Consider the following 25,656-nt stretch of genomic DNA (forward strand, 5'->3'; position numbering starts at 1 on the left):
CGTGGAAACAGTGGCCACGATGTGGCATGACTTCTGACGCATTCCGGAGCCTAACAGATCAAGTGGACGATGACGCATGCAGTGACGACCAAGCCCACGACGTGGAAGAAGTGCCCACGACGTGGAAAATGAGAAATTTGCCCTATAAATAGATTTGAAGGGGCAGCCGGCCAAGGTTGCTAATTCACCCTTCTCTCCCCCATACTACCTCGCTTTATGTGCAAAGAAGTACCCCCGAAGCCCCGGTATCATCCCGAGACCCGATGTAACGTCCGCAGATCCGGGCTAGTCAATTTAGAGGCAATAGTGGTCGAAAACGACTTTTCGACAAATATTATTTAGAATAAATAATCTTAATCAAGTTGTAGAATATGTCACAAGGTTTCCGTACATATAAAGAACGCCGAAATCCGAGTTATAACGAAGAATTTATGGCTCGTCGAAGTTTTACGGCAAAACCGGCACGACACCGGGAGACGTAAATAGTGAATTTAAGATAGAGGACTCTTTAGTCTTAGTATGTTTATGATATGTGAATATGTTATATGTATTTGTTGATATGTTTATATGTAAACCAGATTTCGGTCTGATGTCGGGCGGGGCCCGATACCGGACTTGTCCAATGCCAGGGGGGCCCGACGTAGTGAGCAAGGCCCAATGTATGTTTTTATGTGATTAGATGATTATGCGTATGGTATGTGGTAGTTTGGGGAGACTCGCTACGCTTCGTGATTACAGTTTTCAGTTTTGGTTTCAGGTACTTCTGGTAGCAAGGGGAAGAGCTCGGGATGATTGTAGTGCACAAATCATTTGTTTAGCCTAGGATGTTTATACTATGATATATATTTGACAGATGTTTATGATATTTTGAGATACACGACTTATGATTTTTGATAACTATGGTTTTCTTAATGATTTAAAATGAAATTTTTGGACTGTATTTTTAGGATGTTTGTTAGGCGTGTCAAACCCAACAAATAAAGGGTACAAATGACTCCTTAAACACTACTACTATGAACTAATAATGTAGTACAAGGTAAGCAGGGTCGATCCATAGAGACACGGGACAAGTGTTTATACCTTTTTGCGGAAGGTACAATAATGGTCACATAAATGGGGGGTTGGTATGCAAGGATTTAAACAAGAGGATAAAGCAATAACTAAATGATCAATTAAATGAAACAAATTGAGGATTTGTGAGAACTCCAACTCTATGCAAGACAATTTAACAATGTGATTCCAAGGATGAAATGATATCTACTCAATTCCACCTAAGTTGGTACTTGAAAGTGTTAACAAGCTCTAACACTTTCCATTCACCACATTGATTAACCAAAAGAAGCTCTTTGATTAATCCTAACCTTACTAACCTAATCTAAACAAGCTCTTAGAATTAGATTGGAAGATTGCATGAAGCTTTATGTGAATGTTCCCAACAACACCCAATACTCCTCATAAGTTCGGGAGTGTAAAAGTGTATGTGAATAAGATTTACACTAAATCCATTCAATGGAAATCAATTTAGTGTTTGTTACTTAGTTCAATTCACAAAACAATTACGGATTTTGCAATTTGATAACTTGAATGACCTAACCCTAATTCAAATGGCCAATAAGAATCACAATTAGAATCAAACATTCAATTGAAACAAAATCAAATTCACTAGGTAGGAATTAGAAGCAAACATCAAATCACATGATTGAAATCACAACTAAAAAGTCAAGACATGAAGTTGGAGAAACTAGGGTTCTAGCCACTCATGACTAGAACAAGATCACAAATCTAGAAAAAGAAATTAAAGTTCTTACAAAATGAAATCAAATGTTCCCAAGTGTTAATCAACTCCAAAATCCTCTAGAAAATCTCCTTCTTTGCTCCCAAAATCGACACCTTGGTAAAAAGTTGGTTCCCCCCTTTAAGAATGGTGAAAAACTGCTTTAAAACCCATGTTTACGTTTACACGGCCCATGTAAATTAACACTGTCATTTACACGGCCCACGTAAACGCAAAAATATACTGCGCAGAAATCTACGTTTACACGGCCGTGTAAACGTCTGTAAAGCCAAACTCTTCGTTTCTTTGATATATTGCTCCTCGGTGCTCCGCAAGTCCTGAAATTTTGTCCGCAACTTTTATTTACTTCCTCCAACAATATCCTTCCTCCAAAAGTCCCTGAAATATCACAAAAGTATTTGAATGAAATTGCCTCATGAAAAATCCCGAAAACGTGCAAAATGCATGAGTTTAAGCCTATATGCAATGTACTTTTATAAAACAAAGCTACAAAATGGGTACATGAAATGCACCTAACAAATCTCCCCAAGCTTAAACCTTTCTTGTCCTCAAGAAAGAACAAGAAGAATTAAACTGGAGAAAATAAAATAGAATAGAAGAAAAGAAAATTAAAGTTAAAACTATTTGAAACTTAATGCATGAAATCAAAACAAACATGAAAAGATCCAACCCAATTACCCTGTTTTGTACCATAGTTGAGAATGTACCTGTCATGCCTTGAGTTAACTTGGCTTTAATCTCAAAATATTATATGATAATAGAGACAAGACTTTGGCCACTCCCTAGTACAACTCAACAGAATCAAAGATCACAACACTTATTCCTTTTCGATATCATCAAGTCAATTCTTGGAACAAATTATGGTCTTACTCTCGTGAAATTATATGTGACAAAACATGCTCAACCATCTTTGTTTCATAAAATATAATAATGTCCGATTCCAGCTATTTGTTGGTTAACAACAATCTTTTTCTGAAAAATATTTTCTAAAAATTCCCTGATATTTATCCAGATTGATTACAAACTTCAAACCACTTACACCAGTCGAAGTAATTAACATTCAGTCCAATGTCATAAATTCAAATCCAAGTCCAAGGGAATCTTTTGACAGCCAAGTATTTTTCCTAAACACAATAAATAAACTATAAACACAACTATATACAAACTTCCTAATTACATTTTTTTTACAAATAAAGCTCATGGCTTTCTTTGAAATCCGTGTAACGGGCTTCCAACCAACACATCCAAATCAAATGACCTTAGTGTGCTAGATTTGAAGAGATCCCTCGGGTTTACTTTCCCGAAACTCAAAGGCCACAGATTAGCTTTATTTGCTATTATTAAGTTCATGACTTTCTATGGAACCCGTGTAGCGAACTTTCAACCAATCAATCCCAAACAATTTAGCTTTAGGTGATTAAGTGTAGAACACCCCTTAGAGTTTACTTGTTCGAATCCCAAAGGTCACAGATTAACTTAATAATAGTTTTTTTAAAGTAACACATATACAAATAACTAAGTCAACACATAACACTCTTATTAATTAATTTATTTATTTGGCCAATTTCTTTATATTTTCGTCCCTGACTTTTTCTATTGTGGGACATCTCACGGTCTATTACCGTGAGGACTTCTAAGACATTTTTCAGGGGACTAAAGTTAGCATGCAAATACCCGTAGGTATAGTTGGAAACTATGTTCCCAAGCAGGGTATATAAAAGGGAATGAGTAGAAAGGACTTTTTAGAGCGCTGGAAAGCTCAGGACATTGAGATTTTATATTCTTTTTATGAATTTATGAATTTGGCATTTTAAGTTCAATTGAGCATTAACTACTCATAAGACCAATCATATGTTCCAAAGAATTGACTCATACCTACTGTTATGCTCCAATGTTGACAATCTTCTCACTTTCTGTTTTGCACAAGTAGCTTCGGGAGGTGTGTTCATGTGTGATTAACTTGCTTTTAGAGTTTCAATAAAAAGAGCAAGTCTAATATCAAGGCACATGACTCACTTACCGACTCAACTGTTTTGAGAAAATTTGGTTACTTGGGATTGGATCAATTTTTTTTTAAACAAATGAATGCAATGCAAAAATTTAGATGCAAAATGCAAAGAATAATAAAAAACAGAAAGAAAATCTTTTTGGCTTTTGAAAAAAAAAATCTATACAGAAAAATGAAAAAGAAAAATAATGCAATATGTACAAAACTACATGCAACGGGATTTATGCATGGATGGATTCCCCTCCCCAAGCTTAAAATATAGCATCGTCCTCGATGCTTGGAGAGAGGCATAGTCGGCCTATTAAGAGTAGGATGGTGGAGGATGGTAGTTGGGTTGAGAATGAGTTCAAAACAGTTACAAATGCACACCAATTGAGTTTTAAGTAAAATATGAACGGTTAAAGATATGGAAAGAATTTACCGAATCGTTCTTGGAGCCTCGCAATTGTGGTGTGAACCTCCTCTTCATCCTCCTCAAGCTACCCGTGAAGTATTTTTGGAGCCGGAGATTCATTTTCTAGGCATAAAAAATAAGTTAAAACCATTTGGGACATTAAAAAAAATTACCAAACACTAAAAAGTTTTAAAGAAAGGACAAAAATAACCCCGGGTTGCCTCCTGGTTAGCTGCCCTTGTTTTAAGTCGTTGGCTCGACTTGGCCCCTGAATGTGCTTTGTTCTAAGTAGGTGGGCCTTTACAACACATTAACCTTCTCGCCACTTCCTTCAATTGAAAACTTATCTTCTACCTGACTTTTTTTTTCTTTTTTTTTTTTAAAGCATCTGCTCACAAAATGCTTGGCATAAACAATTAGTAACACCGTGTCCCCGGCAACGGCGCCAATTTGTTAGGTGTGTCAAATCCAACAAATAAATGGTACAAATGACTCCTTAAACACTACTACTATGAACTAATAATGTAGTACAAGGTAAGCAGGGTCGATCCACAGAGACATGGGACAAGTGTTTATACCTTTTTGCGGAAGGTACAATAATGGTCACATAAATGGGGGGTTGGTATGCAAGGATTTAAACAAGAGGATAAAGCAATAACTAAATGATCAATTAAATGAAACAAATTCAGGATTTGTGAGAACTCCAACTCTATGCAAGACAATTTAACAATGTGATTCCAAGGATGAAATGATATCTACTCAATTCCACCTAAGTTGGTACTTGAAAGTGTTAACAAGCTCTAACACTTTCCATTCACCACATTGATTAACCAAAAGAAGCTCTTTGATTAATCCTAACCTTACTAACCTAATCTAAACAAGCTCTTAGAATTAGATTGGAAGATTGCATGAAGCTTTATGTGAATGTTCCCAACAACACCCAATACTCCTCATAAGTTCGGGAGTGTAAAAGTGTATGTGAATAAGATTTACACTAAATCCATTCAATGGAAATCAATTTAGTGTTTGTTACTTAGTTCAATTCACAAAACAATTATGGATTTTGCAATTTGATAACTTGAATGACCTAACCCTAATTCAAATGGCCAATAAGAATCACAATTAGAATCAAACATTCAATTGAAACAAAATCAAATTCACTAGGTAGGAATTAGAAGCAAACATCAAATCACATGATTGAAATCACAACTAAAAAGTCAAGACATGAAGTTGGAGAAACTAGGGTTCTAGCCACTCATGACTAGAACAAGATCACAAATCTAGAAAATGAAATTAAAGTTCTTACAAAATGAAATCAAATGTTCCCAAGTGTTAATCAACTCCAAAATCCTCTAGAAAATCTCCTTCTTTGCTCCCAAAATCGACACCTTGGTAAAAAGTTGGTTCCCCCCTTTAAGAATGGTGAAAAACTGCTTTAAAACCCACGTTTACGTTTACACGGCCCGTGTAAATTAACACTGTCATTTACACGGCCCGCGTAAACGCAAAAATATACTGCGCAGAAATCTACATTTACACGGCCCGTGTAAACGCAAGGCTTCCATTTACACGGCCGTGTAAACGTCTGTAAAGCCAAACTTCGTTTCTTTGATATATTGCTCCTCGGTGCTCCGCAAGTCCTGAAATTTTGTCCGCAACTTTTATTTACCTCCTCCAACAATATCCTTCCTCCAAAAGTCCCTGAAATATCACAAAAGTATTTGAATGAAATTGCCTCATGAAAAATCCCGAAAACGTGCAAAATGCATGAGTTTAAGCCTATATGCAATGTACTTTTATAAAATAAAGCTACAAAATGGGTACATGAAATGCACCTAACAATGTTTTAATTTGTATGAAAGACCTAGAGGTGGCTCCTAGCAAATCTGTATGCAAGACCCGGGTTCGGACCTTGACCGTTAAGTAGATAGTTAGTTGTAGATTGTATGCTAGTTGTCTTTGTGATGCTTGCATGGAAGACCAGGAGGTGGCTCCTACCACTTGTCTGTGAGACTTAGAGTTTCAGCCCCCGGCCTGAAAGGAAAGACCATGATACGGATCGTTGCATAATGACAAGACTATGGTTGACACATAACACTTTCTATGGCATTTATGATATGTATGGTATGTGGTATTTTGTGGAACTCACTAAGCTTTATGCTTAAGGTTTAACGTTTCTGGTTTCAGGTACTTCCGATTCAAAAGGGAATGATTCGACTTGATCGCAGCACATACATCCATGTTTTACGCAACTTAGTGATTTTAGAATTGTAATCTGATAACTGTTTTATTGTGATATACTTTTAAATGTTTGAGTAAAAGAGAATTGGTGTTTTGATTATATTAAAAAATGAATTTTTTTTACCTTGTGCTTTTCGGGACGTTACAAATTGCTTGTGAGTGTGGTTTCAACTTAGATCCATCATGAACTTGAGGGGAAGATAGAAGGAAGTGGGAGAGGTTGTTGCCTCCATTGCTCACCGGAAACAGCCACCTTCGGCGGTTTCTTTAGTAGCCACGAAGAAGAAGATGATGAAAGAAATTGAGTAATCGAATTGTCTTCCAGAACTACAACCTTTTCCATCATCTAACATTCAATTATTAATGTACTTTGAGTTTAAGATAGCAAGTTATGTATATTTATCTGGGTTAATTCATAGGTAAAGATTGAAGGTTTCAATTTGGCTGTCAATTAATTGGTGTACTTTTGTTAGATTTAGAAGCAATGTATTGCTTCAATTATTCACGTATTTATATATGTATTGATGTGTTGATTTAATTCATCTTTCATTCATGTGTTTTACTGAGAGATAGATAGTGACGTTTTAGCCACATGGCTCGCCATTTAGTCTATTAAACATGTTCCAAAAGTGCAAGACAAGGTGATATCACACTTGTGACATCTAAAAATGCATTAAAATAGCCTTCTTGATTTGTATGCCCAATTCCCGGCATCTAATAATTTTCCGAAGTTGGTGAATGACAGTACAAAGGTTCTAAAAACTCAGACGGATCCTAATACCGATATGTAGGTCTCTGGGAAAATCCGTTTAAAGTTTCGTGATTAATTCGTTTTAGATTCGACAAATTTCGCGACTTTGTTACAATAACAGGTTAAAATATTATGATTATGAAATCAAATATTAGACATGTGTCAGAGTCCAACAACGTTCTTAGAAATTACATATGAGGTGTACAAGTACCTCAACGGATCAATTCGGTTTTCATTTATTAAGAAAATTAATATTTTACTGATTTGGTTTTTTAAAACAGTCGTAACTTTTGTGCATACAACCTCCGTTTTTGATGTTCTTTATATCCACAAAGTCTAGAGAGCATAATCTATCAAATTTGATCATAAATTGGTCCTAAGCATATTCGATTCAAAAATTCATTTTTAACGTCACAAATAGAATTAATTTTTGTGGTTTTTGACTCGATTCTTAAGGATAGATGGTTGTTTGAGTAATTTGAGGCGGTTTGAAAGTATTGATGAGTATAATATATTTAATATATATTATAAACATAAAATTACATAATTTTGGTCATATACACATATCGGTACCGGTGGTTTGGCCGTCGAACGTTAACCTATTTTTACCAATTGTTATATCTCGTCTTTAAACGATTTTTCTAGAAGTAATTGTGATTTTTAAAAACCGGGACATAATGCATTATTTTTACGTGTATGAATTTATACCCCATAAAAAAACTCTTTTATGACCAAATCACTGATAATGTGGTAGAACCTTAAAACATTGGCTCTTATACCACTATTTGCTTATGATGATCATTAGAGCACAAAAGCAACGAAATCATGAAATATAACACGATCATCATATCTCACTAAGGATCTTATTCTAGTGACCTTTTAGCAACAAAAACTTAAATCCTAGAAGTATGGATCGAACCAATACCTTACTTGTGTATGTGAGTTGATTTCTTTAGTTGTCTTGGATGAGGAAAAGCTAAAACCATAAATCTTATAATGTAGTTGCAAAATGACAATTCCTCTTTGTTGTAGCAAAAACCGAACCCAAAAAATGTTGTTATCCAACAAATAGAAGTAGTGTTTTTGGGTCCTATAGAGCTTATCTAGAAGATCCAACTATTCAGAATGTTGGTATGGGTGTTAGGAAGTTGTTATTCAATAATTAAGAGATTTCGACTGTTGTATCTCCAAGAATTAGCCAAACAATGTAGTTCGATCTTTAAAATCGGGAATTGAAGAGATATCGAGAGGGGAGCAGGGGAAATAAAGAGAGAAATCGGTTCCTTCTTGGACAAACCTTGGGTTTTATATGCTGCAAGTATCTTCTAGAATTTGTATATTTATCCATTTATTTATTTAAGAGATAAATACTTACCAATTCAAATATAGAATACTTACACTTCGACCCTTTAGTTTCTTTAGTTAGAATTAACTCACCATTAGGTGACGTGTTAATAAGTTAGTCTCTCTAATTTTGTTTTGTCTTTTTATGCTTAAATCATAACTTGTGTAACTTAAAGTACCATGTTATTTATATCATTAACTTGTTGAGGAAATACAATGTTACCCTTTTCAATTTGTAGTTTGAGAGGAAATACAATGTTACCCTTTTCATCCGTGACATATTTTATGGCAGAATGTGTATCCATATTGTATTAAAGTTGCAATATCAAATTGATATAGGTACATGGGTTTTGGCGCAGTATCTTTAACACTTCCCTCATCAAGCACAAGTTGACCAAGAATGGAATCATCACTCTTATCTTCCACATCAAGCTTATGCACCCCACCATCATCTCTATCACCGCATTTATGAGCCCCACCATCATCTTCTACAACTAGATATAGAACCAACCACCAACTTCCATAACTAGTTTTACGAACCCCAACATAAACTCCTAGAACATCAACTCCCATAAGAAACTTAATTGTAAGTGAATTTATAGAGATTCACCTGACAATCGTGTCGTGTTCGGGTTGGCGTGTTGCGGATTGGCAGGTTGGCGAGTCAACAAATGTCAACTCAAACACGACCCATTTAAATATACAGGTCACGGGTTGGCGGGTTTGGAACATAAACCCATATATTACCCACCAACCCATTTATTTATACGGGTTCACAGGTTGGCGGGTCAGATTTGAGTTCGTGGGTCAGATTCCATAAATAAAATTGACAATTAAACATGGATAAATTCTTGATGGTTGATACAAACATATCCGCATTTTAGACATTTAAGTCTTAAACATCCAAATGAAAATTAAATACATTCATAGAAACATGTTCAAACTTAACATTAATACAAACATAGATAATTCAAGTGCTAAAGTAATAGCCACAATTCCCATTTTTTTCTCCCAAAAAACAAGTTAATTCTCCAACACCATTTCGATATCTGATTTCGATCACAGAGTAACAGAGGGGATCCCCGATTTGATTTTGAGATTATTATTTAGGACAAATGTACAAAATGGTTACAGACTTAGCCTTACATGTTACAACTTACGACCTTAGGCCATCCACCATGAGTCAAAACGTCAAAACAGTCAAATGGTCTCTTAATCAATGGTATATATTATATAATACTTATTAAATATTAATACTTGATACAAAAATACATTTAAAAATAAAATAATTTTTTTTATTAAAAAGATAAACGGGTTGGCGGGTAAACCCATTTATTTTTTGAGAAACTCATATATGACTAGTTTAATAAACAGGTTGGCGTGTTGGCGGGTTGAAAAACTCAACCCAAACTCATTTATTTCGTGTCGTGTCGTGGGTCGTGTCGAAAATTGCCAGCCCTAGATTCACCTATAAATTATTAAAATGTTGAAATAGTAAATAAAATTTTGTAAGTGAATTTACTAAGATTCACCTATGAATCTACTCACACAAAACCAAATTATCATCTAAAAAGAAAGACATGTATATATACATGTGATTATTTATTTGAATTCACATGTTAATTCAATGTTAGATGAATATGAATAGTTTATTTGTGAATCTTAGTAAATTGACTTGTGAATGATCAGAATATTAAAACAAACTTTGGAAATGAGTTTACTAACATTTACATGTGAATCGGAGTTATCAACGATCTACAATGAGACATGTGTGCATGTGAATATTTATTCGAGTTCATATGTAAATTTTATATATATATATATATATATATATATATATATATATATATATATATATATATATATATATATATATATATATATATATATATATATATATATATATATATATATATCAATGATCACACACACATATATTCAACATTCATATGTAAATGAAAATTATGTAGAATTAGAAATCTTTAGTAATTACATGATTCTTGTATATGATGGACATTCACATCGAATGTCGAATATCAATAATTTATATATTAATGTTTAATTAGTGAATGATCAAAGATTGTTTTTAAAAATGTATTCAGTAATCACACTCATATGTGAATTAGCTTTTGTAAAAGTTAGGAGCAATTTATATATATATTCACATTGTGAATGTGAATGTCAACAAGTAGAAAAATAAAATATATGCTTTATATACCGATATGGATGTTTGTTTGTAAAACGTAAAAAACCTATGAATTTTAATGTTTTTGTTTTATTCAGAAAAATAAGCTATAAACATTAAAAACAGAAGTTAGCAACTCTTCAATCTATCATCTATTCATTACAAACATATGAATGATTATGTGAAAATGTATAAAAATAACATCTACAAAACAACTTTTGAGAAACCGGTCAATAACAATCGTTCTTTTTTATTTAAGGTTCCAACACGTGTCCAAAATCGATCATTAACTAATTTACAATCCTAAGTCTAAATTCACTATGATAAAAGTGGTAAAGTTGCATCTTATTGAATCATTTATTTGATAGAACAATTTATACACATACTTTCAATCAACATTATTGGATTTTCAAATAAACCAATAATTTTTATCATATGAACTTGTTATGTTGCACAATTGGGACTTATATTGAGTCCTAACATTGAAGAATGCTAGGAATCAATAGAACAAGATTGTTATTATTAAAAAGAATATACGATAAGATTTACATAGAAACTCAAACACATAATAAGGTAAGGTTGATTATAAACTTACAACATAAGTACTCAAACAAAGATTGATTGAAATTTCATCATTTTTCCATTAAATTTAGATAACTCAAAACCAAATTCAAAGTAATTAATGAAATTAAAACCCCAAACGCTAATTAATCGAAGCAAAATTGTTGCAAATCAAATCGTAGGATGCTGAATTTTAGATTTTGTTGAAGGCAACAATGTCACAACTCTGCACGTACTCATTGATGGGCTCCACTGTAAGCCGCTCCTCTATCAGAGTATCCACCGAAACAAGATCATCCACAATCGTCATCATAATCGTCAGCTTCTTAATCCCATACCCAACTGGTACAAGTTTTGCTGCACATTGTACAACAATTTCTAAGTCCACTGATATAATGCGTTAAAAAAAAAAAAAGTATTAGGTTTGTTGTTTAGATTGAGAAATGAAATTAGCGTACATGCACCCCACAAAAGTCCTTCCATTTCAACACTGCGAACAGCTTCCTCAAGCTTCTTCATGTCTGTCTCATCATCCCATGGCTTTACATCCATAAGAACAGATGATTTCCCACCTGAATCACAATTTATTTACCAAATTGCCATTTTAGAGCATATTAATCAATGTTGTGAAAAGTTAAATAATAGTGAAAAATCAAAAACAAGAAACTCGCTCTCTTTCTTCTTTGTTGATGCTTTTGCTTGATCACGTGCTTCAGCTGCCTTCTTTTCCTCCTCTGTCTCGTCACCAAAGAGATCCAGGTCATCATCCTCGTCAGCAGCATCTTCCTGAAATATCATTATTTTGTTCTTGTAAACTGACATTAAAAAAAAAATAATAATAATAATAAACAGCCATATATACTCACCTTGGCAACTCCATTGACAGCTCCATTGACAAGAGCAGCTTCTGCTGATGGAGCTTGGGAAGAAATTCTCACTCCAGCTGCTTTACCAGGGAAACTGCAATAAGGATACAATCATACAAAACTAAGAATCCACATCAATAGGCATAAAAAAATTACCATGTCCATGATCATATAAAAATTGTAAAGAACACACTATTGATAATTCACTAAGAAATTGACATCAATACGAATTGATATAACGATCATATCATACATATTAAAAAAAAAACGTTTAGATCATAATGCGGATCACATTAAGAACAAACACTGAAGCAACCCGAAATTTTCAATAACGAAAGTGTGATTATCGGACAAACCTTGTTGCAAGTTTCGAAGCAACGCAGTCGTACCACTTGCTGGCAGAGGGATAGAGATCTGCATTGGGTTTTTCCAAAACAGAAGCGTAAACCTTCACATCATCCTTTGTAATTTGATTCCTGTAACATAAAACCAAATTCAAATTAACCACGAAACATAAGATAAATTAACCTCGCGTATACTACGATAGAAAACGATAAATACGAACCCGGAGATGTATGTCTTCCCGGAGAGGAAGGATTCGAGGAATCTGAGGCCAGCCTCGGTGTGAAGATCAGAGAAAGTAATGACAGCCATCTCTTCGGAGTTTCAAGTGAGAAAGTAAGGAGATTGTAGGGGAAGAATTGGAGAAATGGTTATTGTTAGTCGCTAGAAGAATGCGGAATTTATAGTTACACTGGGAAATGATGATCGGAAAAGTGACGCGTACAAACCCTAGGAGATGGAGAGAACCCAAAGCCTCTTCGGCTGATGATAATTATGAGACGTGCCAAAATTTTATTGAGCTATTAAGGAAAAATATCCTGTATGTATGTTATTCACTAAAATAATACATATGATCAAGAATAAGGAAAAATAATTAACGATGCAACACACAATATAAATATAAAGGATTAATCAAACATTTGTTATCAAAAAAGGTCTAAGATCAGCCTAAAAACAAAGTAAAAGTACATTATATAATACATGCATGGCTTTCCCTTGATGATATCATACTTTTTCAAACAAAATATCTTCTATAGTAGGTGTAACAGTGGTTTTTTATTTAGCAAATAGCATCTATCTTCTAAGGAATTTATTTTTTTCGTTGTTTATGTAACAATATGTTATCTAATTCAACATCGTTAAAGATTAAATTCACTATATTGTAGGTAATCAGTTGAAAATATATTGCTCATGAGTCTCTCACAATATTCTCACATAACGTATTTCATGCATGTAGCGTTTCGTATTTATTGGAAATGAATATAAATAATTGGAAATATTTCCTCACCTAAGATATTAAATGCACCTAACATCTATATCCGGAGGAAGTACATACAAATTAAGTTTGCAGACTCTTACAATATATATTGAATGTTTGGGAACATATTTTTTCATAGGTTTTTTTATAATGTTTTTCACTATGTCGCTTTTCAAAAACCTTTGCATGTCGACTTCTTTCATTCAAAGTTACCAATGGTGGGGTTTAAAAGTCGACCATGTTGTGTAAGTTTATTTATCAGGATGGTAATATTCACTATGAGGAATGAGCGATTTAATTTACTCGATGGTGGACATTGTCATACGATTATATATAGTTGCTTACAAGATTAGGTTGTCCGATTTCTTGATATGGTTTGATAAATCCTATTGGTTGGCAAATGATATTTTGATTTAAAATTCTATATTTATTATTTAAATCGGGAGCAACAACATACATCACCACTTCATAGGGGTGTTGCAAAATGGACAATTGTATAGGGGCCATTTTTTTATTATATATTATATATAAATTATTATTTAAAATAATAACAATCAAGATCTTTTCTATCTAGTTTGTCCCGTGCCTTTGATGATATTTAATTTCTCAGGACCGACCATGCATCGTTTTTAATTAAAAATTAAGATTTATTTTTAATTTATATTTTACATAAAAAAAACATATTATATGACAAATATTCATGTTGAAATAAGAGAGAAATGAAAGTTATTATGAATTTATGTTGTAAAATTAATGTAATCATTTACGATTTAATGTAAATATTTATTTATTTGAATTCATCATATTATTTTTGTTTCTAATATTGTATATGCAAATATACATTTATAAAAGTTGAGTCATTAAAAAAAATACATATACTAGTGAATTGTTACGTTACATTGCATTACATAAATAAGCAAGAAAACCAACTAAATAGTCATTTACAATTTATTGTAAATATTTGTTTATTTGAATTCATCATATTATTTTTGTTTCTAATATATGCAAATATACATTTATAAAAGTTGAGTCATAAAAAAAAATACATACTAATGAATTGTTACATTGCATTGCATTACATAAATAAGCAAGATAACCAACTAAATTGTGAGTCAAATGAAACAAGCATTCTCTCGGCCATCCATACAAATATCATACAAAACTTGGGAGGAATGTAAAAAAAAAAAAAAAAAAAAAAAAAAAGTCTCTTCAAAAGAATATCTAAAACTTTGTCTGAACAATGCATAAAAAGAAATAATGTTTTGTGTCATTTCTAATGAGTAGCAACAATTCATCAAATCTAAACTAACACCATTACTAAGCACTAAGTTATAAACTCCAATCTTGGTAACATGTGAAGATCTCCTATTGCCCATAATTAGGTTCATCCTTCCATGCTTCACATCCTCACTTCTTCTTAGCTCCAATCGTTGTAGATTATGTCATCCAATTGCACATTTACGCAAATGTTCAACAGAGAGAAGTTGTTGTTGGAGGAGGAGGAACCAGAAGCATCATTTGGAGTAGCTAGACATATGAAAGAGTAGAAAAGAAAGTTTTAGTTAGATAAGAATAATCCTCAATATAACACCCAAATGAAATATCAAGGCTAGGATTCAACTAAATAATTCGCAACTTAGAAACGGGATGTCGTAATCTAATTGTAAATTATATAAAGGTAGGTAAATGAAGATTCACTAATTTCACCACCAAAAACGAAATTTGAACGAATTAGGTTTTGAATGAAATTCCTAGATCTATTGAGAATCATTGAACTTTTCAATGACAAGTTTGATCTCGATTATGCTCTTCCATTTGTGACTAGGATACCGAGGATCACAAACAAGATGCGAATAACCATGCAAATTAGCTTGGTACTCTTGATGCCATTTATGATCCCATTTTAATGTGTCGGTTAGCCACACGTGCTCCAGTAATCAATGATAATTTACGAGACACCCATTACCACTCTTTATTAGTCCATATTAGTGTGTCGATTATCCACACACGCTCCATTAACGACCAATAACGTGCAATGTGTAATTTCATGGATTAACATACAATTTCATACTTTTCCTAAAGTAACTAATATTGAGAATTTTATAAAATGTATTTAGTTACTTTATAGATCATTATACTTATTAATGAGGATTAAGTGTCTTATTAAACCCGTTTGGTTAACTACCCTCCACCAATCAAGGAAGCGATAAGTGAGAGTGGACACCCAATCAATCGTCACTTTATAGACAATCTCCTTATACTTCATTTATAGATCGGCTTCATGAATGAACCATACTAGCGGTTCGACTGGCTTGTCTTATATATATATATATATATATATATATATATATATATATATATATATATATATATATATATATATATATATATATATATATATATATATATATATATATATATTGAAAAAATTGAATTTTTAGGATCTGACAGCTTAACACGCCGTGATGACCAATCGCCATGTCGTGTTGGGTCGATTTCACAGGCCAACATGCCGTGTAAGAAGAACTTCGCGAAGTGTTTAATGAATAGAATGACGATTCTGTTTTCACCTCCTTGTTCAAGTTCACATTAATATCAATTCAAAAGAAAACTAAACCTACGCTCTGATACCACTTATGGGTTTTGAGCATAACATACGTGTGCATGAAACCCTAAAATTGATCTACGTTTTCTCTAATTTAACATACCATCTGAACAACAATGTAGAAACCCTATAACACTAATATATAATCAAAATTACATAATTATGGTTACAAAAACATACCTTTGATTGTTATATAGTAATAACAATCTAAATCATTTAGTGTTGTTGAGACTTTGAGAACAAGCGTCACAATTATCACGCCTCTAATGGCTCACACCCAACACTAGCAATTGAAGAAGATTATGGAGAAGGAGAGAGGAGGCAAATTTTTGGCTTGTGTTCTCTAGGAAGAAGTGGCCAAAATCATAGGGTATAAGCCTTATTTATAGTGCAGTTAGGAAACCCTAGATAAGCCCAAATCCAAGATTATCTTAAACCGGATAATTATCCATAAAAGACCATTATAGAAACCCTAAGGCTCTAGAAACCATCCATAGTCAATGGAGGGTTCTAGATTGTCTTTTGCTCAACTATTGAACAATTACAATTCAGTCCCTACACTTATAATTAATTTTTTTAATCCCAAATTAATTCTAATTAATTTCTGATTAAATATTATTATTTCTAATTAATATATTATTCTTATAATGTATTAATAAATTACTTATTTCAATTTATTAATCAAATTAATAAATCAACCTCTTTCTCCAAAATCGTCCTTCTCAATTGCTAGTCTTGAGGGCAACCTAAAAGGAATATGCTACTATCGACTCAAGTATATACATATTATAGTTATGGGCTTAGACACCTAATCCAACACAAACATCAAACAAACATATAAATAGGCACTTAATACCATTCTACAATTTAACATATTGTTACTAGGACCAAAATGCCCTTAACCGCATAATAACAACATAAAATAGTTATACAATAATTATAGGCTCTTACAGTGTGCCTCTTGCTTCCTATGAAAAAAACCCTCATTTCTTAGTTCCTTGTGATTTTAACTTGTGTTCCTTCGATCTCCATTTTGACTTTTGAAGACCGTCATCACCACCACAAAGTAACAAAGATATCACAATAAGTATATGTTGCATTTTAGTTTAATGGAGCACTTGGAGTTTATAGAGCATGTGACAAAGGAATGAATCATGTGACAAAGGAATGGATCATGTAATAAAGGAACAGATCATGTGACAAAGGAACATATCATCATAAAGGGGGAATTCAACATATGAGAAGGGTATGGAGCACCTGAGAAAGGAATGGAGCATATGGGAAAAATATGGAGCACATAGGAGCGGAATAGAGAACCTTGGTGCATGGATGCCCCATCTATGCTCAAGATACGCCACTTCTGGCATAGATGCACCACTTATGAATCATGATGTGCTATTAGGTAGTATGGTGCGCTATTGGGTAGCAAGGTGTGCTACATGAGAAGGGGATGCACCACTTTTGAAGGAAGATACGCCACCTTGAAGCTAGATGCGTTATGATTAAGGAAAATGAGCTACCTTGGGCATAAGTTACGCCATTCATGGACAAGGTGCACCACCTTAGTACAAGGTGCGCCACTCTAGTGTGTCATGGAGTACTCTGAAGCATTGATGTGTTACTAAAGCATGGATGTTCCACTAATGATCATGATGGACCACTTGTACATTATGATGCTCCATTAGGTGTCTTGATGGGCCACATATGTTCCTGATAAGCCATGGTATCGCTTGATGAGCTGCTTATGCTGTGATGTTCACTATGATGCTCAAAATTGTTCAAGGATGCTCAAAAGTTGAAGATGCTTAAGGATTATTGCTTGATGTGTCACCATGATGGTTGATAAGCCATGGTGATCATGATGTGTCACTCTTGCATCATGATGAGCCATTATGGATCATGATGCTCCATTATGGGTGTTGCGGATGCTCATGCAATGTAAATCAAGGATGAATGTTCCACAAGCTACTGCATGGCGGATTGTGATTTGTTGAAACCATTCATGGGCCTATGGGCCAATGGGTTTGGCCCATTAGGGTTTTAGGTATGATCCTTCCACTATAAATAGGGATGTCTGCTAAGTCATTTGGTGTGTCATTTATATCTTTACTGAGTAGGTCGAATCTTTATGGTTGCACTTGTAATGTATGTTTGAGAGCTCATAAATAAAGAATACTCCCCTCCTGGCTGTGGACGTAGGTCACCTTAACCAAACCACATAAATACTATGTCTTTGTGTGCTTTTGGTTCCGTGTTATCCGTATTACTTCCTAACAAGGGTCATAAGAACTTGGCAAGCGGCATCAGATTTTGAGTCCTGACAAGTATCGTCTGTTTCCCTTACAGTATATTATCATTATTTCTTCTTACTTCCTTCTATCGATTCTTGTCTTCATATTGTTAATGATAGTGGGTTTTGGGGTTTTCACTGCTTGATCTTCACATTGTTGATGATAATGGGTTTCTTTCTTTATTATTGATGATAATTAGCAAAATTCAGTAAATAAAATGTAAAAAAATGCACATTAAGAAAATTTTGTTATGATAATGATTAGTGAATAGTGAATACCACCATGGCAAAATTTGGGCTTAGATCACGCCTCACTTTTTACTGAATAACGAATACCACTATGACACTAATCAGTATCATAATAAATTTTGCTCAATGTGCATTTTTTTTACTATATTTTGCTAATTATCGTCAAGAACTAAGAAAGAAACTCATTATCATCAACAATGTGAATATTAAGCAAAAGAAAGAAACTAACTATCATTAACAATGTGAATATAAAGTAATAAAAACCCACTATCATCAAGACTGTGAAGACAAGCAACTATAGAAGGGTGGATTTTTGGTTTGATGTTGATGGGAAAAAGGATAGATTTCTGATTTGATGTTTGGCTTGGATCTCAACCTATTCAATTTTCACGTATTTTTGCTCTTGATGAGGTGTAGGTTGTTCGGGTCCTTGATAAAATCAAGGATGAGTGGCTCCCTTCTTCTTTACGCCAAGAGTCTAGGGGATGGGCTGAGTTGGAGTAGTGGTTGACGATTTTCTGACTTGATCTAAAACTTTGCTTTTTCTAGTCGGACAAATAGGCTGAGGTGGTTGGATTCTTCTGATGACTATTTGGTGTCGTCAGTAAGATGTTTTCTGGATGGTCGTACATTATTTACGGGTGGTTCTTTGACTCGATGGAACAATTTTGTTACTAACAAGTTGAATATCCTTTCTTAGAGGGTTTGGTTTAATCGTATTGCTACCAAATCGTTACATTCTACTTGCAGGATTATGTTAGACTCTATTATGTGCCAGTCTTGTTCGATTCATGTGGAGACTATACAACATGTTTTTCTGGAGTGCGAGGTTATTTCAAGTATCTAGTAGATGCTTGCTAGGTGGTGGTCCGTTGATGTCCCGATTATGTGTTATGTGGATGCAATCATTTAATGGTTGATCAAACCCCTCTAGCGACTCTGCAACGTAAGTGCTTTGATGCAGTGATGGTTATTGCTTTCTGGTAGTGGAATTTTTGCATTGCCCAAGTTTTTGCCACGGTGAAACCGAAGGCCTCCGTTGTCTTTAATGAATTGTTTCTAGGTCTTTCTTTTAGATTTGTAATAGAATGATGAAATGTAAGATGAACCCGAGTGCCCGCAGCTGCTTCAGGGATCAACACAAGGACCTGTCCCTGCTGCTATATGAGCTACAGAAAGCCAGCCAGTGAAGGCCGAGGCGCCGAAAGTTCATGGGAGAGCCTTCCAACTGACAGCGGAGGAGGTTCGTGCGACACTGGATGTCGTGACCGGTATGTATTCCTTTATTTATTCTATTTCAAGTTATATTGTGTTTATATTGTGATATGCTTAGGTACTTCTCTTGCTAGTTTTGTTTCTATTATATTTCTGTCGTTTCAAAAATAGCAACGATAGAAGGAACTAAGAAAAAAGAATGATAATATAGTTACTTTAACAACTTCTTTACTTCGTGGTGGTGGTGACGGTCTTCAAAAGTCAAAGTGGAGAGAGACGGAATGTATGTCGGACTCACAAGGAACTACGAACTATGAACGGAGGGTTTCTTTCATCGAAAATTAGAGGCATGTTTTTTTTTTCATAAACATGATCAGCTAGAAGGAAGAGGAAGAGAAGCGTCTGATGGTATTATCCAACATGCCTACTGGGGTTGTATTTTTAGAAACTATACCTGAATATTTGTAACTCTACTTAGACCCAGACTAATATAATATCAGATCAACCAAATTCAAAATTGAACCCGATTAACCCAACCTAATCTACCCGAATTAAGAAAAGATTTTTCACTTTATTCGGTTATCAACTATTTTCAAAAGATCAGATGTATAAAAACATGTATTACCAATTTCAATATCAAGAAGCAATGATTTTCTCATTCTGGAAAAATGAAAAAGGAAGAGAGGGAGGGAGGGTGGGAGGGAGTATTTTGATGAAATCATATCTTTTCACCAACTTTTCCTTTTTCACTCTTTTTGCCATATATCTTTGACCAATGACAAAAGTAATTCCCCCTCTTGCCAAAAGCCGCATATCCTCAAAACACCATCAAAATCTCCTAAGGGCATATTAATCATCTTTCCAATCCAAACATACATCATCTTCATTCTTCACCATAACATTAAATTTTGAAATCATATCTCACCATTTACAAAGACCCCAAAAACCAAAATCTACACTTGTCTAGTCAAACATCATCAAAGATCATCATGTCTCTATAATGGCAATCATGATTGTTAGGTAGGTCCATGGTTGCCAACCTGAAATTCTTGGACTAAAGCTCATCTTTTCCTTAACCTTGACTTTGATAGTCGACATAAAGCAAGTCAATCATTGTATCCACTCCAAACAAAACAAACTCTCTCATAGGATACCTCAACACATGATATACGTTTGTTTTTTAACCAAATTTGTCCTCATTTAGGTGTTGTTCCATGTATCTATTCTCACATTCAATAAACCAAAATTCTAAAACCAAATTTCCCTAAGAAATGAATGAACACATTGTGAGAATGAAACTACACCAAACTATATGACATATTTACAACATTCCCTTCCCTTCTATACAATATATCATGAATAAGAAAAACATCAAAGAAAAATGGAATTTACAATTTACAGGACCTATATGTATATATATATCTATATTTATATATATCATAAGTATATATAAATATATATAAACATATCTTTATAGAACCTGTACTACTGTATCCACATTTGAATTTGAAGCAGCCAACATAGCTGCTCCAATCCCTGATCCATCTTCCATCACTTTCAGACTCACAAATGGAGCAATTTCTTCCCCTAATATTTCTGCAACTGCTTCATTCAAATATTCCCTAAATATCCTGTAGCTTAAATATAATCCACCTTCTATTGCTACAACTGTTCTTCTCATTTTCCCACTTTTTCCACTTTTAACCCTTCCACTTGTAATCCCTGCAGTCCCATCCCTACCAATCTTTTTCAAAATTCCAACAATGCCCGCAGCTGCTAACCTTGCAGCTCTTCTTGTCACCACATCACATATTTTCACCACAAGTTTTCTCACTTTCAATGGAACATCGTTTATCTGATAATTAATTTTTTTTTTTTTAAAAAAAAAAAACAACACATCTTTTGTCAAAAAAGAAAATAAACCCAGATTCAAAAACTATTTTTTTTATATAGAAACTAGGAAAAATCTTACATTTAGGGTTTCTTCTAGAATCTTGGCAACTTCACTCAAGTTTGGAGTGTCATCTTCATGCATAGCAGCCATTAATGGTGTACTGAGTATTTTCAAGAAACAAAATATAAATTTACCTTTTTTGTAAAATCCAATTTGATGAGAATAGCAACATTTCTACCCCTATATTGGTAAAAAGAGTAAAGATTTTTTTTTTTTTGAAAATATTTGTTTTATGACATACCTTAACATGAATCTTGCTGAAAGCTTAGAGGAAATTGGTCCAAAAATATCTGATTCTAATGACATTTTGTGAATTACTCTTCTTACAATGTCACCTAAATACATTCCCGATATCATTTTCTCAAAACCCTGTATTATTAATCACAAAAAATTATATCAGGTAAAAAAAATATGGAAATTACAGAATGAAAAAAAAAAAAGAAATTAAATTAACCTGATCATTTGGGTTCTGACTTTCGGCATCAAGATCAATGTCATATGATGTTCTAGGTAAATGCGAGGACCAAAAATTACCCCATTCCATGTTTATAACCTAATTGAAAAGTTAAGTTACATAAGTGAATTTGAACTATTGGAGTAGATATTATTTTCCATTTTTTTTAATTAAATTAAATTATAATTGAAAGACTAAAGATACCATGCCTCCTGAAGTCGTGAGAAGACCTTGACATTTTATAACTGCATCAGCTCTCTCCAAATAACATGCATTTGTTCCTGTTCCAATTACAACTGCTGCAACTGTATCTTTATCATAAAAATGTCCAAGAGCTAATGTCCCAACACTATCATTCACCTACATATAATATATTAATAATCATATTAACAATCTTAATAACTATATAAATAATTAAATACACAGAGTAACAATGAACAAAAGTCCTTACAAGTGCAGCAACATTCATATCTACACCTCTTCTAGACAATGCTTTTTGCAGACATTCAACAACATCTTTTTCAACCTGAAACAAGAATCACATGGTTGAGTGTTGACCATGTTACATGGATGTTTGACTATTTGATTTGATTGCTATACTAACCATGTCTTCAATGGAAAAACCTTTAGTCCATTTGATCAAAGTGCCTGATGAAAGAGATGTTTGTTTTACAGGAAATGAGAATGTAAAGCCAAGATCTTTTCCTCTAATTTGATTATTTCCATTTCTTTCAATGAATTCCTTTAAGGACAAAGCAATGAAATCAAAAAGCTCCTGCAAACATTGGGAAGAAAGTGTAAAAAGATCAAATGAATTTATCATATAAACTTGTGAAAGTAGAAATGAAAAATTCATCAAAACCTCGCTTGTGCTTGTCATTAAATGTTGTGGAATTGGTTTTCGTTCAACATCATGACTAAGGATTGACCTTTGACCTCCAAGTTGGATTCTTAGAAGCCTAAAATTGGTGCCTCCAATATGAAGAGCATAATAAATTCCGTTTTCACTCCTAAAAAAACAAAAAATACGGGACAATGTTAAAAAGAATTAATGAACATAGAAGCACAGTTGCATAAATGCTTATGAGTTTTGAGTTATGACCACAACAAGAAGTTTCAAAAGATTGATTCAAACAAGAAGTTTGAGAAAGACTGGTTCAAAGACGCTTCAATAGGGGAAAATGTTTCAAGATAATATATGTTAACCTAATAATGCCCTAATTTCAAACAAAATAAAGAATATTAAGAGCGCTAACCCAAAAAAACAAGTAATAAACACAAAAGGCAAGATTGGTTCTACAAGAAACCCAGTCGATAGACGTAGATAGGCAAGTGGGCAGTAGCACCACACATTGATCAGAAATTTGATATTTTAAAGAAGAATACAATGTAAAACAACATCCACAAAGATGATACATTAGTCTACGACAGCAGCATTAGCAAAAAGGGTTGAAATTAACAGTATGAGAATTCGATATACTAATTAAAAGTATCCGAATGTAGGAAGAATTAAGAATTCAATGAAATTAGAATCAGGGAATGCTTCTTTTCGCACAAGAAGTTAAGCTTGGAACAAAAGCTCCATAACCCATAGAAGGAAATCACAAATACATGAATTTTAGAGTATAATATATGCATCTATGAGCGAGAAATGTGTTAATGGCTATACGAACCCGTCGGGGAGATTGTCGACGAAGGTGAGTAACATCTTAAGCTTACTACCGCCCTCAGAGGCTAAACCAGCGTGCATCTCAACGGCCATAGCATCAACCACTTGCCTTAACCTTCCGACTGGTGTCGAAGCCGCCTCTTCGAACTCATCCAGCACCCTAACGACCTTCCACCATCGCCTCCGACTCCTTACTCTCTTCCCCACCATCACCGACGCGATCGCACAACTCGCCACTGCACACCCCACAGCCAAACCTAATCCTACCTTCCCCATCTCTATCGTTACTTTCTTCAAGAATCAACTGGTTAAAGAATCTCCGTCTCCGCTGCCATATATTCCGTTTTGCGATTCAGTTGCCAAACTAGGAAACAGGAAACTCTTGACTTGTTGGGAGACTTCACAGCGTCCTTTGCCGGAGGAGTACTGTTCCGGCGAAATACCGGCGCTGGTGAGACGTAAACAAGGTGTTCGATAAAATCTTATAGAGAGAGAGAGAGAGAGAGAGAGAGAGAGAGAGAGAGAGAGAGAGAGAGAGAGAGAGAGAGAGAGAAAGAAAGAAAGAGAGAGGCGGTCTTTGGACTGAGAGAGAAGTTTTGGGAAGCGAACTGCTCAATTCTTATATATTATTGAATAAATGACAGATTTGCCCTTAGACCTTTGTGAATTGACGGATTTGTCACCCTCTCTCTCTCTCTCTCTCTCTCTCTCTCTCTCTCTCTCTCTCTCTCTCTCTCTCTCTCTCTCTCTCTCTCTCTCTCTCTCTCTCTCTCTCTCTCTCTCTCTCTCTCTCTCATATATTTTTCTTTTAATTTTCAAAAATTATACACCTCATCTGCCATCTCAACTCTAGTTAATGATTTTTTAGCTCTATATTAAAAAAAATACCAAAAATACCCTGGTTATTTGTAATATTTTATTAAAACAAAACAATTATGACAATAGTATAAATTATATTTCATATATAATAAATATTCTATAACTATCGATAATATTTTTGTAATTAGAGATGTTATATAATTTATGTTTTTAACTTTCTAAGTTGAATGTCTAACATTTATATGTAAAACCAAATTTGGTATTTTTTTTGTACAATATAAGATATAAATAGTAGTATAATACAAAATTTGACTGGTAGTTAATTAATTATTCATCAACTGAAATTGTTTCCTTGTTTTAGATTTTATAATGTGGTTGGAGTAGATTTTATGCATTAAAATGCATTTGGAGTTGGTCTAAATAAACAAATATTTATTTTGCAGTATTTTAATTATATATATTTATACATTTATAACTTTTATCAAGCATAAAAATAGAAAAACTAATGAGTTTTACTCAACAATAAAATAAATTTATTGATAGTAGAAATGAAAAACAAAACAAAAAATATGAATATTGACCCAAATCTTATGTCATAAAAAGTATATTTAAACTGTATCTTTATATTAAAATGCAACAAATTAAAATTTTATGTACACCTAAAACAACATTGATATAACATTAGAATATATTATTTCATATTCGTCATACGCCTTACATCGACCCATCATCATACATGTCATTTTCTATTTTTATACTACATGCTTTCCATTTGTCTTTCCATTATCTAGTGTGGCCTAGCATATTACTATTGTACTTAATTTTTTTAATATGAATTGAAACCTATGTCATACATTAAAAACTATAAATATTCGTGCTATATCATTTGAAGATAAAAAAGTACAATAATAAAAAAATATATACAAATTTGTGTT

At 33.6% G+C, this 25,656-nt stretch overlaps 2 protein-coding genes across 2 annotated transcripts; both read right to left on the minus strand.

Annotated features, from left to right (window-relative positions):
- Window positions 1–11,262: 11,262 nt before the first annotated feature.
- On the minus strand, window positions 11,263–13,027 carry LOC111903844 (elongation factor 1-beta). The gene is made up of 6 exons (XM_023899589.3): window positions 12,711–13,027; window positions 12,502–12,621; window positions 12,146–12,239; window positions 11,951–12,065; window positions 11,738–11,851; window positions 11,263–11,636 (listed from the first exon to the last, which is right to left on the minus strand). Exons 1-6 carry the CDS (start codon window positions 12,797–12,799, stop codon window positions 11,473–11,475), a joined length of 696 nt encoding a protein of 231 aa, XP_023755357.1. The 5' UTR covers window positions 12,800–13,027; the 3' UTR covers window positions 11,263–11,472.
- An 8,034-nt stretch (window positions 13,028–21,061) lies between these two features.
- LOC111903825 (hexokinase-3) lies at window positions 21,062–24,461 on the minus strand. The gene is made up of 9 exons (XM_023899569.3): window positions 23,907–24,461; window positions 23,096–23,243; window positions 22,838–23,008; window positions 22,685–22,759; window positions 22,438–22,593; window positions 22,234–22,332; window positions 22,021–22,148; window positions 21,798–21,879; window positions 21,062–21,680 (listed from the first exon to the last, which is right to left on the minus strand). Exons 1-9 carry the CDS (start codon window positions 24,176–24,178, stop codon window positions 21,297–21,299), a joined length of 1,515 nt encoding a protein of 504 aa, XP_023755337.1. The 5' UTR covers window positions 24,179–24,461; the 3' UTR covers window positions 21,062–21,296.
- Between the last annotated feature and the right edge of the window lie 1,195 nt (window positions 24,462–25,656).

This window comes from Lactuca sativa, chromosome 6 (assembly GCF_002870075.4).
Source record: "Lactuca sativa cultivar Salinas chromosome 6, Lsat_Salinas_v11, whole genome shotgun sequence".
NCBI classification, from domain to species: domain Eukaryota; kingdom Viridiplantae; phylum Streptophyta; class Magnoliopsida; order Asterales; family Asteraceae; genus Lactuca; species Lactuca sativa.